The sequence below is a fragment of the Urocitellus parryii genome, chromosome 6, assembly GCF_045843805.1.
Source record: "Urocitellus parryii isolate mUroPar1 chromosome 6, mUroPar1.hap1, whole genome shotgun sequence".
Classification (NCBI taxonomy): Eukaryota; Metazoa; Chordata; class Mammalia; order Rodentia; family Sciuridae; genus Urocitellus; species Urocitellus parryii.
In genome coordinates this window covers 35,723,848-35,737,597 of record NC_135536.1, presented here as the reverse complement: position 1 = coordinate 35,737,597, position 13,750 = coordinate 35,723,848, and the positions used below count along the sequence as shown (strand labels likewise).

Here is a 13,750-nt window from a genome sequence, read left to right as displayed (position 1 = left end):
CTGGACTGAGGACAGCCAGAAGCATCAATCAGGAGCAATTCTGTGGGGTTCAAAGGTGAAGGGGATAAGTGGCCACAGAGCAAAGATTGATAAATTTCTTCTCGCTCTGGGTTAGCTGCACTCACTGGTGTGGTCTTTGAAAACCCCAACACTTACTTGGTTTAACAGACAGTTTAGTGCCTTTTCCAAAGATGAGCTTTCCTTGGCTTCCTCCATAATTCACAGTCATATGGGGCTTTACAATAACCAGGAGGTAGGAAGGACTGAGAAGGAGACTGAGCAAGTGAGATCATCTTCCCCTCTAGTGGATGTCTCACCACCTTGCAGCCTCAGCTCCCAGATCCCTGGCAAGGTTAGGGCACATCTCTAAAAATAACAGCTGACTCTGCAGATCTGAAGCCACCCCTTTTGTTTCTACAACACTGGGCTCTGGTGGGCTGCCCTTGCTTGACCCACTAAATCCCTAGTTTTCAGTTCTATATAGGATGATGGGACATACCTAATTAACACACCTGAGCACTATAGAAAGTTCAGGCAGAGACATGCCACCTAGCACAGATCCACAGTGGGGTCAGAAGGTGGCTATTTTAGGGACCAGCAGCATCATGTCATTCAAAGCAATAGTTTTTATAAAGAATAATAGTGGTCTGGGATTGTGGCTCAGTGGTAGAGCGCTCGCCTAGCACAGGCTGGACCCAGGTTCGATCCTCAGCACCACATTAAAAAAAAAATAATAAAGGCATTGTGTTGTGTCCATCTACACCTAAAAAAATAAATATTAAAAAAAGAATAATAGTAACAAAACCCACAAAAGAACTGAATGCCTTCCTCTTAGAGTGGAGGGGTTCTTATTGAGGAATACCTGGACTTTGAGTTGTTTTAATTTTGTTATATTACAAAATCTAGGCTTAACACATGTTCTTGGCATTTCTATATATCCAGAGCCAACGAAGAAGCTAGTGAAGTTTTACTACTCCTTGCTGACCCCATTATTTGAATTTCCAGAATTTGTTAACAGACTTGCCACTAGCTCAGGGTCTCAGGCACAAAGAAATCAGGTGCACAGATTCTCTTGGCACAGGAGGGTCTTAATCCCACTGAAACTGCACAGCACAACCCTGCCCTGTCTAGGTGGGCTTTTGAGATTGGCCCGCTCTCCCCAACTTACTTGGTTTTACTGTCAGTTTGGTCCCTGCTCCAAATTGTAGGCCATAGTTGTTATTGCCACAGCAATACATGCTCTAACAAAAACCTCCCGGGGAGACCTCATGACTAGTTCCCAGTGTGGCAGGGACAGCAGGGAGAGGAGAGGCTCTGACAGATACCACTCAACACAATTATCCCATTCTTATTTTCCTGTTGGATTGGAACCATTTTGTCAGGCTGCTAAGCTGTACCACAGGTGGTTCTTAGCGCACACAGCACAGCTAAACTAGAACCCAAATTGTCACTCTGAGACACGTAATCAGTTTTCAGTCAGGTCCCAGCACTATGTGCAAACCAATGCTGCAAAGAATCAGGCCCAGGCACACTGTCCATCTTCAGGGACTGCTGTGTATGAGGAACTGCCTGGTGGCTTACTCCAGAATGTCTACAATTAGCATTTTTTTTTTTTTTTACAATTTGCATCTTAATCATAGGTTCAACATAGTCAAACCACTTATCTATGTGATTTCATGTTAATTATCACGCCGTCATTTCATAATTGGTAAATAATGAAACACAGCAGTGCTTTGGGGAAAAAGGTTGGCATTTTGACTGCAGTCTCAGAAGGTCAAGGTTTTGGTTTTATTCCACTAAGAGGCTAACAAAATGGTTCCTCTCAGAAGCTGCGAGCGTAGGGCATTTAACAAGTTCCCTCAAGATTTCTCTAAGACAGTCACAGAAGGTCACTCAAGTCCACTTCCTCACAGTCAGACATATCACCCCTGAAAAGTTTATCAGAGTAAGCAGGACTCACTCTTCTCCATGTGAGAGTGCTTTCATTCCGTGTCTCAGAGTGACAAAGTCCCAAACCCACAGTTCCAAAGGAAAAACAGTATAAGGAAGACTGAGGAAGCTTGGAGCAAGGAGAAATCATTTTCGCAGGTGGAAAGGAAAAGCCTCAGTGACAGAAATCAAAATGACACAGATACTGATAGAGGCAGGTTTTCTCAGTGAGGTCACCTCCACGGCACCGAGGGAGGACGCCACTCAGAATAGCCCTTCTGCAGTGTTTCCTCTTTAAAAGGGACACACAGTTACCTCATAGTTCTTATTACCTACCAAGGCTGACCTGAAGTCTCGTTCCTGTCCCAAAGGCAAGTTTCCAGGTGGTGCCAGTGGTGACACTGTGAGATGCTCCACAACAGAAACCTGAAGCTTGACTTTCCCTGTGCTCCCCTGTGCCTTCCTCAGAGCCCTGCCATGACCTCTTCCCAGGGGCAGCCCTGGCAAGCCTGCAGGGATCACTTCCTAAACTCTGCAGTGGTAGCTCCTGCCAGGGAAGCAGGGCTCTGGCCACATGTTCACTTGGTGAGCACTGCCTGCTAGGTGTCCTCTGTTGATCATGGGGCACTGACCCTTATTAAAGTCGAGGAGTTGTCAGGTTCAACTCTGAAGACATTGGGAACTGAGCCCTTTGTCCTTTTTCTTTCCGGTTTTTATGCTAATGGATCCCTTTTGTCTCACTTGATGGGGCTGAGAAATCAGATGATTAATAGCTTTTCTGATTTAATGTCCCCAAGTCAGGCAGAGAAGAGGGCAGGGAGACAGAAAAGGAGAAACAGCTAAACCTCTAACTATGCAACCATTTCAGCACTTCTAGGAAAGTAATTTTCATTGCAAAGGAACTGCTGGTGAAGTAGCCCACATCAGTTTGGGTCCCAGTCCTGAGCTCATATCCGTTGTCTGCGGGAACCCAGAACTTCCAATAATAAATGTGGTAGTTAAACAGTTGCAAAAGGACAGATCTCAGAGTCCTCTAAACCATACACCACATTACCTCCTTCACCTACGTGGCTCAGAACCTCCTGTGTACTTAGGATGGTGCCAACAGTGACATTGGTACCAGAGGATCATGAGCAGGGTTTGGACTGCATTTAGACCCCTACCTCCCAGGTAGAAGCACTTACAAGGCTGGACGATCAGCTGGGTCCCTTTCCCAAAGGTGAGTCGGTTAGCACCTCCCGTATTTCCACACTGGCACAACCCTTAACAGAAACCTCCCCACAGGAAACTTAGGCCCTGAGCTTCCCAGAGCCTCCCCAACAGCTGGAAGCCCACAGACACCAGGGACAGCTCACAGCCTTGACCAGTGCTATTGGTCATTCCTTCTTCTCCCTTGCTGCTGGCATAAGAGCTCAACCAGGTCAGATGGCCTGGAGACCAGGGTGCCGCGACACAGCTACTGTAATACAGTTGGCTTCTCCACAAAAGTGGCCATGGCTACAAAATTCTCATCTGTCAAATACAAGCACAGCAAAGAAGGACCTCTGTTCCAGGTGCACTCAGGTGCACCAAGGGCCTCCCTTAGGCACAAATATTTAAAGGGACATAAAGAGACACTGTGGTTTGTACATCTGGAATTTAAAGGAGGACAACTGAAATGTCAGGCTAGAGCAAATAATAGGGAAAGACATAAAAATCACATTTTCTGCTTAGACTTACTGGGCCTAACTGATAAACGAGTCCCGGTCCCAAAAGTCAGCTTGTCTCTGCTGCCTTTCTTCTCACCGTTGTCAGCAGCTTTGCAGAAACAGGACAGATACTTGTCATAAGTGCCTCCTCACCAACCTGTCTGTCTGGGCTTTCTCCTGACACTGATCCCAGAAATGCCCTGCAAGCCATGCAGCATGCAGCTTTTCTTACACCTAAGTCACAGGCTCAAGATAAATCTCCAGGCTCAAACTACAGACTGAGGTTTCCATTTTGTGAGTCTAGAATCCCAAACAACAAGCAGCCTGGTCCATAAAGATGTTGACTTTTTTTTTTTTTTTTTTTTTTTTTTTTTAAGAAATTCTGTAGTTTAAACTCAGTTTTTAAAACTGTGGGTCCACACCAGTGAATTGGTGTGATTAACTCAAAGATAATGCATGGACATTCTTAGATGAATCACACTAATGAAAGTACATGTAGTGCACCTGGAATTTCAATTATTTTTTTCCCCCTCTAGACTCAAATACTTGTAAGTCACAGTCTCTTCAATATGTATTAAAACTCGGCTTGGGATTAGGATGGACCAGAATGTGTTTTGTACTTACAAGGCTCAACTCTCACAATGGTTCCTGAGCCAAAGAACAGCTTGTTTCCATAGTTCACACAGCATCAAACCCCTTTACAACAACAGTCTGGGCGTGACTGGGGATGTGGAAGGAGGGGTGAGTGACTTAGTGCTGGAAACAGTACCATTCCAATTTGCATTTTAGGACCTGCTGGTATTTGGTCAAGAAGCCAAAAACATTGTTAATAATTGTAGAATCTTGTAAATGTGAAAAGATCAGTTGTATATTGGAATTTGGCTCCTGTTTGCTCTTTTCTGCTTGGACTAGATAAATGCTATAACTCTTCCAAGAGTTAATTTAGCTTTTCTTTCAGGACTTTTCTATCCTTCTAGCTAGATTTTTCTTTCATTTCATTAATCCTAATCAGATCCTCCTGTTCCAAATAACTCCACTTAGCCTCATGTCCTCCAAGTTCCAAACCCATAGCAACTATCAACAACTAATGATTTCTGGAAGCACTGTTTGGAAAATGAACTCATTATAGGTGGATTTCATGTAGTTTTCAAATACATGAAATATGGGTAAAGCACTCTTATACTGGGTGGCTCTTAGTGGTGTTTTCCCTGGGAATGTTAGGGTCTCACCTTGAGAAAGTTCCCTGAATATTTCTGGCTACTGTGGCATCTGGGAGTGAGCAGACTGTCACTGGGTCCCCAAGTCCCATGGTTCAGTTCTGTCACTGTCTTGCTTCAGAACTCTGAGACTCTCTCTGAGCTCCCTGTTCCTATATTCAGAGTGAGAAGAGACCATTTTCTTGTCTTATCCAGAGAAGAGAAAAGAAGAGAAGAAAAAGTCCTTGATGTCTAAAGATTCTTTATCCAGCCTGGCTGGGAGACGCTTTATAATATAATTTTCACTGCAAGAGTCTGAACCCTCCAAATTCTCAAATCTCATGCCATTAATTTCACATGCAGAAAAGTGAAAAAAAAAAAAAAAAAAAACCACCCCAAAAGGCCAAAAAAACCTGTCCTCTAGGTAATGGAGTGGGTAAGACAGTTGGGAAATCCAGACTTGGAAAGTTTCCATGCCTCCAGTTCTTGCTCTTTCAGTATGTTTTAATCTTTATTTTGTGAAGCTGTCTTTGGTTACAAAGTGAACATATCCAAACTTTCTATAGTTTTTAATTACAGGGGTAAGAAATCTATTTTCCCCAGGTTTTACACATTCCTCTGTGTACAAATGGTTGGCAGCTATCAATCTATATCTCTATCATCTATCTTCTATTACCTCAGACATAGTCCTTTTTAACTATTAATTCTGTGCCAAGTTACAGTGTAATCAGCTAAATACAGATGTGCCTCACTGATAAGCTCCCTTGGATGGGAAGACCCTGGAGTTTTCCGAGTTTCCCCTTGGAACCAGCGCTTAGTCTTCCTACTTAGAGGAAACTTGCCCTACCTAGGGCACCAGTTCTTAGCACTTTTCCAAATACCTTTGCCATCTGCAAAAAGACACACCACACTAGTTTTATAAAATTATGCCACCTGACATGCTGTCTGTGGCCTCGTTGGCTCTGCTGGTTTGCTTGTCTCTTTGATATCTTATGTTTCTACTCTTTTTTTCCAAACACTTGCAGTACTCAAAGTTAAAATTATCATACAAGATAAAAGTGAGGATACAGTCATTCTGTCTGAATTCTCTTCACATGTCACATTAGCACATGATGGCAGCAGCAAAAACAGAATTATGAATCATATTTTCTAGTGAGGAATTAAATATTCAAGACTGGAGTTCCCCCAGAAAACTCAGATATTTGGCTGCCACCCATCTCTACCAGTTATAAAAAAAGAAAGATGGAAATTCTCTAAGTCTGTGTGGTCCAGTGTCACCCCCAGAATCAGACCCAGGCTGATTTCCTGACCAGGGATGAAGTACTTACTGGGTGTCACAGTGAGTCTGGTTCCAGTTCCGAAGGTTAATTTCTCACTTCCATAATTAGACGCACAGTGTGCTAAGCCATTGCAAAAACCATGGCTCCAAACTCCAAACTCTTCTGCAAGGCCCCCTCCTCCACCCATTTCTCATGAACCTGTTGTCTGCATTGTTTTCACAACATCAAAGCCACCAGTGTCCCTTTCCAACCATTTCCTGCTGGAACAACTGAGAAACTGGGATGAAAGACTGCCATTAAGAGAGGCTTGAAATGTGTTTCAATTTTGACTCTAAAGATAAGAAGAAATCTTTCTCTCTCTAGATGGTATCAGTGCATCCCTCAAGTCTAAACACAGGGATGAGCCTGGATACCACTGCCAGCTTCTCACCCATTCACGTCATCCCTTATTTCAGTTATCTGTGAGGTCACCTCTGGTCCTGCTCTAGCCTCTGTCCCTCCTTTCTCAGCTGAGAGTCATCTCTCCACCCTTTGCTCCGTGCAGATGATGGAGTGTGACAGAGGGGAGACCATCGCTGCAAACATCTCTCTCTGTCTTCCTCCCCACAGGAATTTTCAGGCAGGGCAATTAAGATCTGTTCTGGCCTTGAGGATTTATGAACCATTCCTTGGGTGGAGGAGAGGGGCTCTTTGCTATGTTCCAGATAAAGTTACATCTAGAAGCAGAGAGACTGAGTAGCAGACTTTTGACGGTTCTCTCTGCAGTTTAAAGGGTTTGTTTCTATACAATGGTGACGGAAAATTTTCTTTGACTTACTTGGAATGACAGTCAAACTTGTCCCCGTCCCAAAATAGAACTGGTTACCGGTGTTCCACTGTGATAGGAAGCTCAACAAAAACCAGGCGGAAGAGTGAGCCAGAGTGTACACCTGGGGCCCCACTGACTGCCCTGCAGGCTGGCAGGCAGGTGGGCTGTCTCCTTCTCTGTGTGGGCGCAGGAGCAAGGGTATCAGCAGGAAGGAGCTCCAGGGCTTATAGCAGCTGTGACCATGTGCAGCTGGAGGGACAGATTCCTCCAGAGAGGGGATTAAAAGGAAGGCTAATGTGTGTCTGCATTGCTCGCTGTCTAATTAAAGGTGTAGGCCCATTTGCTTTATGCTTGGGCATTTAAAAAATTCTTTTCCTTTTAAGACTTTATCTCTCTCCTGATGATCATATGACTCTGAAATGCATTTTAATCAGGGCTCTTTATGACATCTTTTGACTCTGGGAAGGCTTTTATTCCTTTATAAAAACTTCTGGAACAATTCCTTCTCTCTGGATGAACTCAGCCTGAGGCTCTGATCACCTTGCTGCTTCCTAGCCTGCCTCTTTTTCTGACAACCCCATTATGCAGTGTCCCTTGTCCATTCCCTCTATCCCAGCTCATCCCCCATGGGCAGGGAGAATATACCGGTAGACCACAGGTTGTTTTTTAAATTACCACTTTCAAGTCCCACGCTCTCTGTGTCACCTTTTAAGGTCTAAACCCACATTTGCCAATATGACCTTATTTTCTGATCAAAGTTAAGTCCTTTAGCTTTGTGTCCTCAACCACCCTGCCACCTGCACAGCCATTTGAGCTCCATGCATGTGACTATCAGCCCTGCCACACTCCGTAGGCAGCATCACGGGGAGACTTACTTGGAATGACTGATAAACTTGTCCCTTGCCCGAAAATCAACTTGCTGTAGGAAGTTGTGACACAGCCACACAACCCTTTACAATAACTGATAGGTGACCCTTAAAGAGTGTAGACCCCAGTATCTCTCGCTGCCACTTCAAAAGGCATTTCAGGTGCTGTTCAGCATTACCTATGGGATCTGAGTCGGAGTCACAGGTAGGACAGATTCTGTTGGGATACAGGAAACTTTCTGGGGATATGTCCTTCTCCACCTTGGTGCCATTACAATTTCTGACAAGCTTCAAGTTTTAAAAAGCATCATCAGCTCCCTGTCTCCTCCTCCCTTCTCTATTATTCCCCCATCTATACAGCATCCCCATTTGCATTTCATTTCCATCTCCAAGCTCTGGCTTGGTGACACCAGGTCCTCAGGCACCATTGATCTGCCTTCTCTGAGACAGCATATGCTCACCGGCATGCCATGATTAAAAGACTGAAAATGCCAGGCTCTCAGAGGCTGAGATCTGGGCTCCCCACTCCTTATCACTGGTCAATATGTTGTTCTCATTTGTCTGGCTAATGAAGAGCTGACCTTTCTAAGTGGGTGCGCTTTGCTGAAATGACAACTGCCAGAGAGCTAACAACAAAGGCTGAGCTCTGAAGGCACTTTTGGCCTTTCGGACCCCATTGGCATATTTCAGTCAATTGGATCCTGAGCTCAAATGTCAACCTCTCAGTGTTGGCGTTTATATGAATGGACTTGGAGAAGCTCAACAACAAAAAAAAATGGGTAATATTGGCTCAACCTGTGCCCTGCTTGTTAGAACCAGATTTCACTTGGAGGCATCTTGCACATTTGAGACATTCTCACAACCCAGCATTCAGCTGAAGAGGAGCTCTGGCACATTCCAGCTCCACACCCACCCGGTGTGAATTTATGCTGCTGCTCAGAGGAGCAGCTAACGACAGGGATGTCAGATGCCTCCTCCACACACACACCAAACTGGGACTGTGCTATCGGCTGGAGCAACTATGCCTGCACAAGAGTAGCTACTACAGGAACACAGGAGCTGGCTCATCTCTTTGTCTGAAAGGACACCCTCCTTGGTGGAGATCCCATGAAAACAGCACCCTGCAGATACCCACCTCCCTGACTTAGCCTTATCCAGTGCAATGAAAGACATATTCTTGCTTTTTAACTTTCTCCCCTTCCGGTCTCTTATTCCTTTCACTTATCATTTCCAAGCACCCACACTTTCCACACTCCAGGCTCCTCTTAATCCATGTCCATCTGACTCCCTTAGGATCCCCACAAGAGCCAAAAGGCTGGAAATGGGAAGGGAGTGAAGTTATGTGGGGGGCACTATGAGTTTGGGCGTCTCCAGCTTGCTTGCCTTCGCTGTTAGTTATGAACTCTTTCCAAATATCAGCATCTCAGAGCTGTCATGAATCTCCCTGCAGGGGAGTTTCACAACGACTGACAGAAGGAACTTTATGAATCTTAAAAAACAGTCGCATTTCTCACTCTTCCCAGTGGGGTGCAGCCGCAAACACACGAAAGCCAAATCTTTCTATCTGCTCTAATTATCAGCAAGGATACAAGTCACCACGAGGAGAAAGGTATTAAGCCTTGTATCTGAAACTCTTTGGAATTAATTGTAATCCTTTGCCTGCGGTTTCAGCGATAGGAACGGACTCAGTGGATGCTTATTTCTGTCCATCCTTTCTCTTTCTCTCTTTGGAGTTTGCATTTATAGAAGCAGTAGGAGACTTTCAGGGAACATAGAGGGATTTGAAATAAGACCTCAGATTCCCATTCAGTTTTCAGTTTTTCCCTCATTGCTTTCATTTAAAATCCATTCTGAACTGAATACGACATACCTATTCAAACTCTGCTCTCAATTATCCCTCTCCACTGTGGATACTGCTTACGGAAATGGCCTCAGCTGTGCCAAGAAGATTGATATGAGGAAGAACTTTCTGATGGAGAATGATGCTAGAAAATAGAAGGGGTTACTCGGGGAAGTCAATTGGAAATGGTGGGCCCCTAGCAAAAAACCCAGAAAACCAAACAACAACAACAACAACAAAAAAACTTAGGACCTCACTTCCAGAGAAGGCTCTAAAAGCAGAGAAGATTCAAGTTTCCCAGGGTCAAGCTTAGCTTTACTCAGAGCAGTGGGAGAGAACTAGGTTCAGGGCTTGAAAGGGAATCTCTTCATGTTGAGACTGAAGAAGAGAAAGGACTTTGGATGACACTAGTTAACTTGAAGCAAGGTCTGGATCCTGGGCAACATACATTTCTTTTAAACCTGACACATCAGGGGTGATAGTCCAGAATTTCCAGCATGCTTCTGTGTCCTGTTACACTTACTTGAATGGACAGTCAAGATGGTCCCTTGTCCAAATGTCAGCTTTCCATAGCCAGCACCAGTGTTAGCACTGTAATGGAGGCCTTTACAAGAACCCCTGGAGGGACCCCTGGGCTCACACACATCTTTCTATTTTAATTCTGGGTAAAAAATAAATTCACCCAAAGGGGCCTGGACCTGTGAGGCTGAGTTTCTTCCTGCTGGAGGTCAGAGGACCACGTGTGGTCCTGGAACACTGACCTGCTGCACCCCGGGGGCCTGCCTCTCATCTCCCTCTTTCCTCTGCTTTCCACGGAGGCTTACTGATTTCTCATGTTCAGCATCTCTCTTTCTAAAGGTCTCATTTCCATTTTACAGCATCATTTTCAGGACAATTTCTCTGATCAGTTTTCAAGACATGTCCTTCCCTCCCCTCGAGGTGTCACACATTTCTGATGACAATGAATTGATTACAAGGAGACAGGAGAAGAGGGTTCAGCCTTTTGGAGGCTGACTAGCATTAGATGAGGTTAGACTCCAGCTTCACAAAACACTGTCTCCTGAGCGTCCCTTCATGCCCGAGCATAAAAAAGGAAGATGACGGGCATACTGAGCTGAGCCTCCACACCACAGGCTTTTGTCAGTTTTGAACCTGGTGAAATGTAAGTAGAGGCTCACAGAAGTTTATACCTGAACCTTGTTATGGTGAAACACTGTCCTGGGGACTCTTCCATGTTTAGGTCACCCAACAGTCTCAGCCGAGGTGTCTGACCTCATAGAGCAGCCTAGTGGTTTAGCGAGGTCCTTTTGGAAGCTGGCTGATGCATGTTTACTTGGGCTTGCTGTAAATAACGTCCCTTGACCAAACAAAGTTCCCAGTGCTGAGAGTCATGACTGTAGGGATCTGGGGGTCTCCTTGACTCTGTCTGATGGATGCCACAAAAAATGAGCGAAAAAGAGCAAAATGCAGACAGTCTCATTATGTGGTGTGAAGGCGATCAAATCCTATCCCTGGATGTGAAAAACAGATATTGAAGCTCTTTTATTGAATTAAAAATTTAAACTATTAAGCTATTTTGACTGAGTTTAGCTAGCCTTCCTTAGTCATCTTTTCAAGCAGTTACTTATTAGCTAAAGGTCAAGGCATTAGCTCGCTTATTGTCATGAAAAGGGTAAGAGAGAAAGGTTAATACTTAGGTAAGAAGAGGTATGCATTGGCTTTAAGTTAGGGATTTAGACAGCCCTTCCCATCTCTTCAACATTTCCCAGTGTTCACTGTCTAAATTTGAGTCCCTTCTCTCCCACTTTAGCCTTCATAGGACATGAACAAAACCAAATGCCGGCCCTCAGCTGAAGCCCGCACACACGTGGGCACCAAAGTGTTGCTGTGCAATAATCTCTGTGTTCTGCTGATAGAAGGAAACAATTTAATCATGGGTTTCTTGAACTCCAGCCTTGCCTTGTAACCCCTGCACATACAGGGTCCACTGCATGGGAAATCTGGCGTACAATCACTGCTCAGGGTTCTGGAAGGATGCTTTCCTGGCACAGATATTTTCTTTGCATGGTTAGCCTGTCAAACTCCTTGGCCTCTCTAACATTTTGAAGTGTAGGGGCTGTTACAGCTGTCAGGCCCCTAAGAGGCCAAGCATGAACCAGAGAGGTTCCTAGCCTCTCTCTGCATTCTGGAAAATCTGCTACTGCAGATTCCTGCCCTAGCACATTTCCAGAAAGACACCTAGGGGAAAAACAAAAAAAACTACTGTCTGGTCTCCATCCTTTCCTGCCCACCCCATGAAAAGCGACCAAGTCCTTGAGTCTCCCGAGATTCATATGAACAATATGAATCCCCTTGACGCTTTAATTTAATAAGACCTCAGAGATTGCTGAGTGCGTGGGATTTAATGACATCATGTATTATTCATTGTATCCATCTTTGCAGAGGTGCTGACTTTGCCCCTGCTGAGCCAGGCACTTCTGCACGTGAGAACTTCATGACTAACCACCCTGTGTGTTTTTCAGGCAGGGCCTACCCCAGAATGTTCCAGGCTGTATGCCACAGGGATGCATGTACCCTTCCGGGCTGCATGTGCCGTGTCAGGGAATCACTTGCTCCTCCCTCACTTCCCTAGCCACTGTTTTTAAGACTGAGCTGGGTTTCCCAATGTGTCCCTCCTGATGTGGCATCTTCTCTTGATCACAGAAAGCAGAGCTGAATAAATTAAACTGGTCTTGGCTCAGCATCCAGGGCACTTGGCTCATGTCAAAAGGAGCCTGGGGGCCTTCAAGCTTTTCCCATTTTCACTTCACCTGAATTTTAGAATGAGCCAGACTTTCCCTGCATTAGTCTAAAAGCACCACTCTCAGAGACCCACCAGCAACATAGATTTTCAATAAGTGCCAATAGCAACCACTCCTTACTTTCATCTCTAACATTTTAAACTTTTTTTGGCACACACTCACATTCTTACCACGAGGGAAGGGTGAGTGGGTTTTTGAAGGAGAGAATGTGCTGCTCTATTCTCGACACCCAGGAGACAAGTTTCCTCCCTATTCTCAGGTGAATCACACAAAGTGGAGGCCGAATCAATATCTTGGTAACCGAGGAATAAGGAGGTTAAAGGCTCTGCCTGAGGGTACCAAACAATTTTGCCCACAGAGACCTCAGTTGCTGGATTGGGAGTGAGAAGAGTTCCTTTAAGAGAGAAGAGGGAAGGTAAAGGAAGAAATCTGCCTGCAGACTTTCCAGCATTAGTTAATGAAATTTCAGGTCCCATTATTTCAGGAGAGAGATTCAGGGGAGTTTCAGTATCTACATCTGAAGATTTATGTTTGGTCTACTGAATTTGCATAGTCACAGTACGCCAGTTTCCTCTATCTTTTTGGCAAATGCTTCCTGGCCTTAGCTGAATCCCTCAGGATCCTGTGTTCAACTTTCCTCCCTGCACCAATGATTTCATTTAAGATGGATGATAGGAATGTTTTTGGCCGAAAGTAATTTAGTCTCTGTACAATGGAGTTCTAATCCTTCTGATGAGGTCCCTATTCCCCTGTACAACGTTAGATTTGGAAGATAAGCTGGGATGTTTTGGAGGGGCAAGAAATTGAAATGAGAAGAATTGGAGTTTCCCCAGCCCCACTCCCTCCACTTACTTGGATTCACGGTCAAGAGAGTTCCTTTTCCAAATGTCATTTTAAAGTTGCTGCTTCCACTATTGTCACAGTCAGAGAAGGCTTTACAAAAACAGGAACAGGGGTTGCTCTTTGCAGAAGGGCACTAAACTACAGGTTTTCAGGTTATTTGAGGATGTCCTGAAAGCAGCTTCTGCAGATGAGACCGGGGCTTCCAGAGGTCAATGGAGCCCTGATATCGCTATATCATCTATATTTATATCTATACATGATATATACGTACATATATACATATATAATATATATATTTAGATTTAAAATTTAAATTTAACTTAAAAATTTCTTGCTGTTCTTTTAATGACTAAACTGCCACATTCACTGGTAATCCATTTCTTTTTTTTTTCCTTTCTTCATTGCCTTCCCCCGGCTGCTGCTCACATAGTTTCTGCTTTATCGCACTTTGGGGGGTCTCTGTTTCTCTGCTTTTTATTAAAATTGATCACATCAACTC

The 13,750-nt window shown here is 44.5% G+C and overlaps 1 gene segment (V, D, J or C); it reads right to left on the bottom strand.

Moving 5' to 3' along the window:
• LOC113194836 (T-cell receptor alpha chain constant-like) overlaps positions 1-13,750 on the bottom strand; it is a 387,938-nt gene that overhangs the window by 50,810 nt on the left and 323,378 nt on the right. Inside the window, 1 exon segment of the C gene segment in view lies at positions 7,777-7,816. Coding sequence covers positions 7,777-7,816 — 40 coding nt within the window.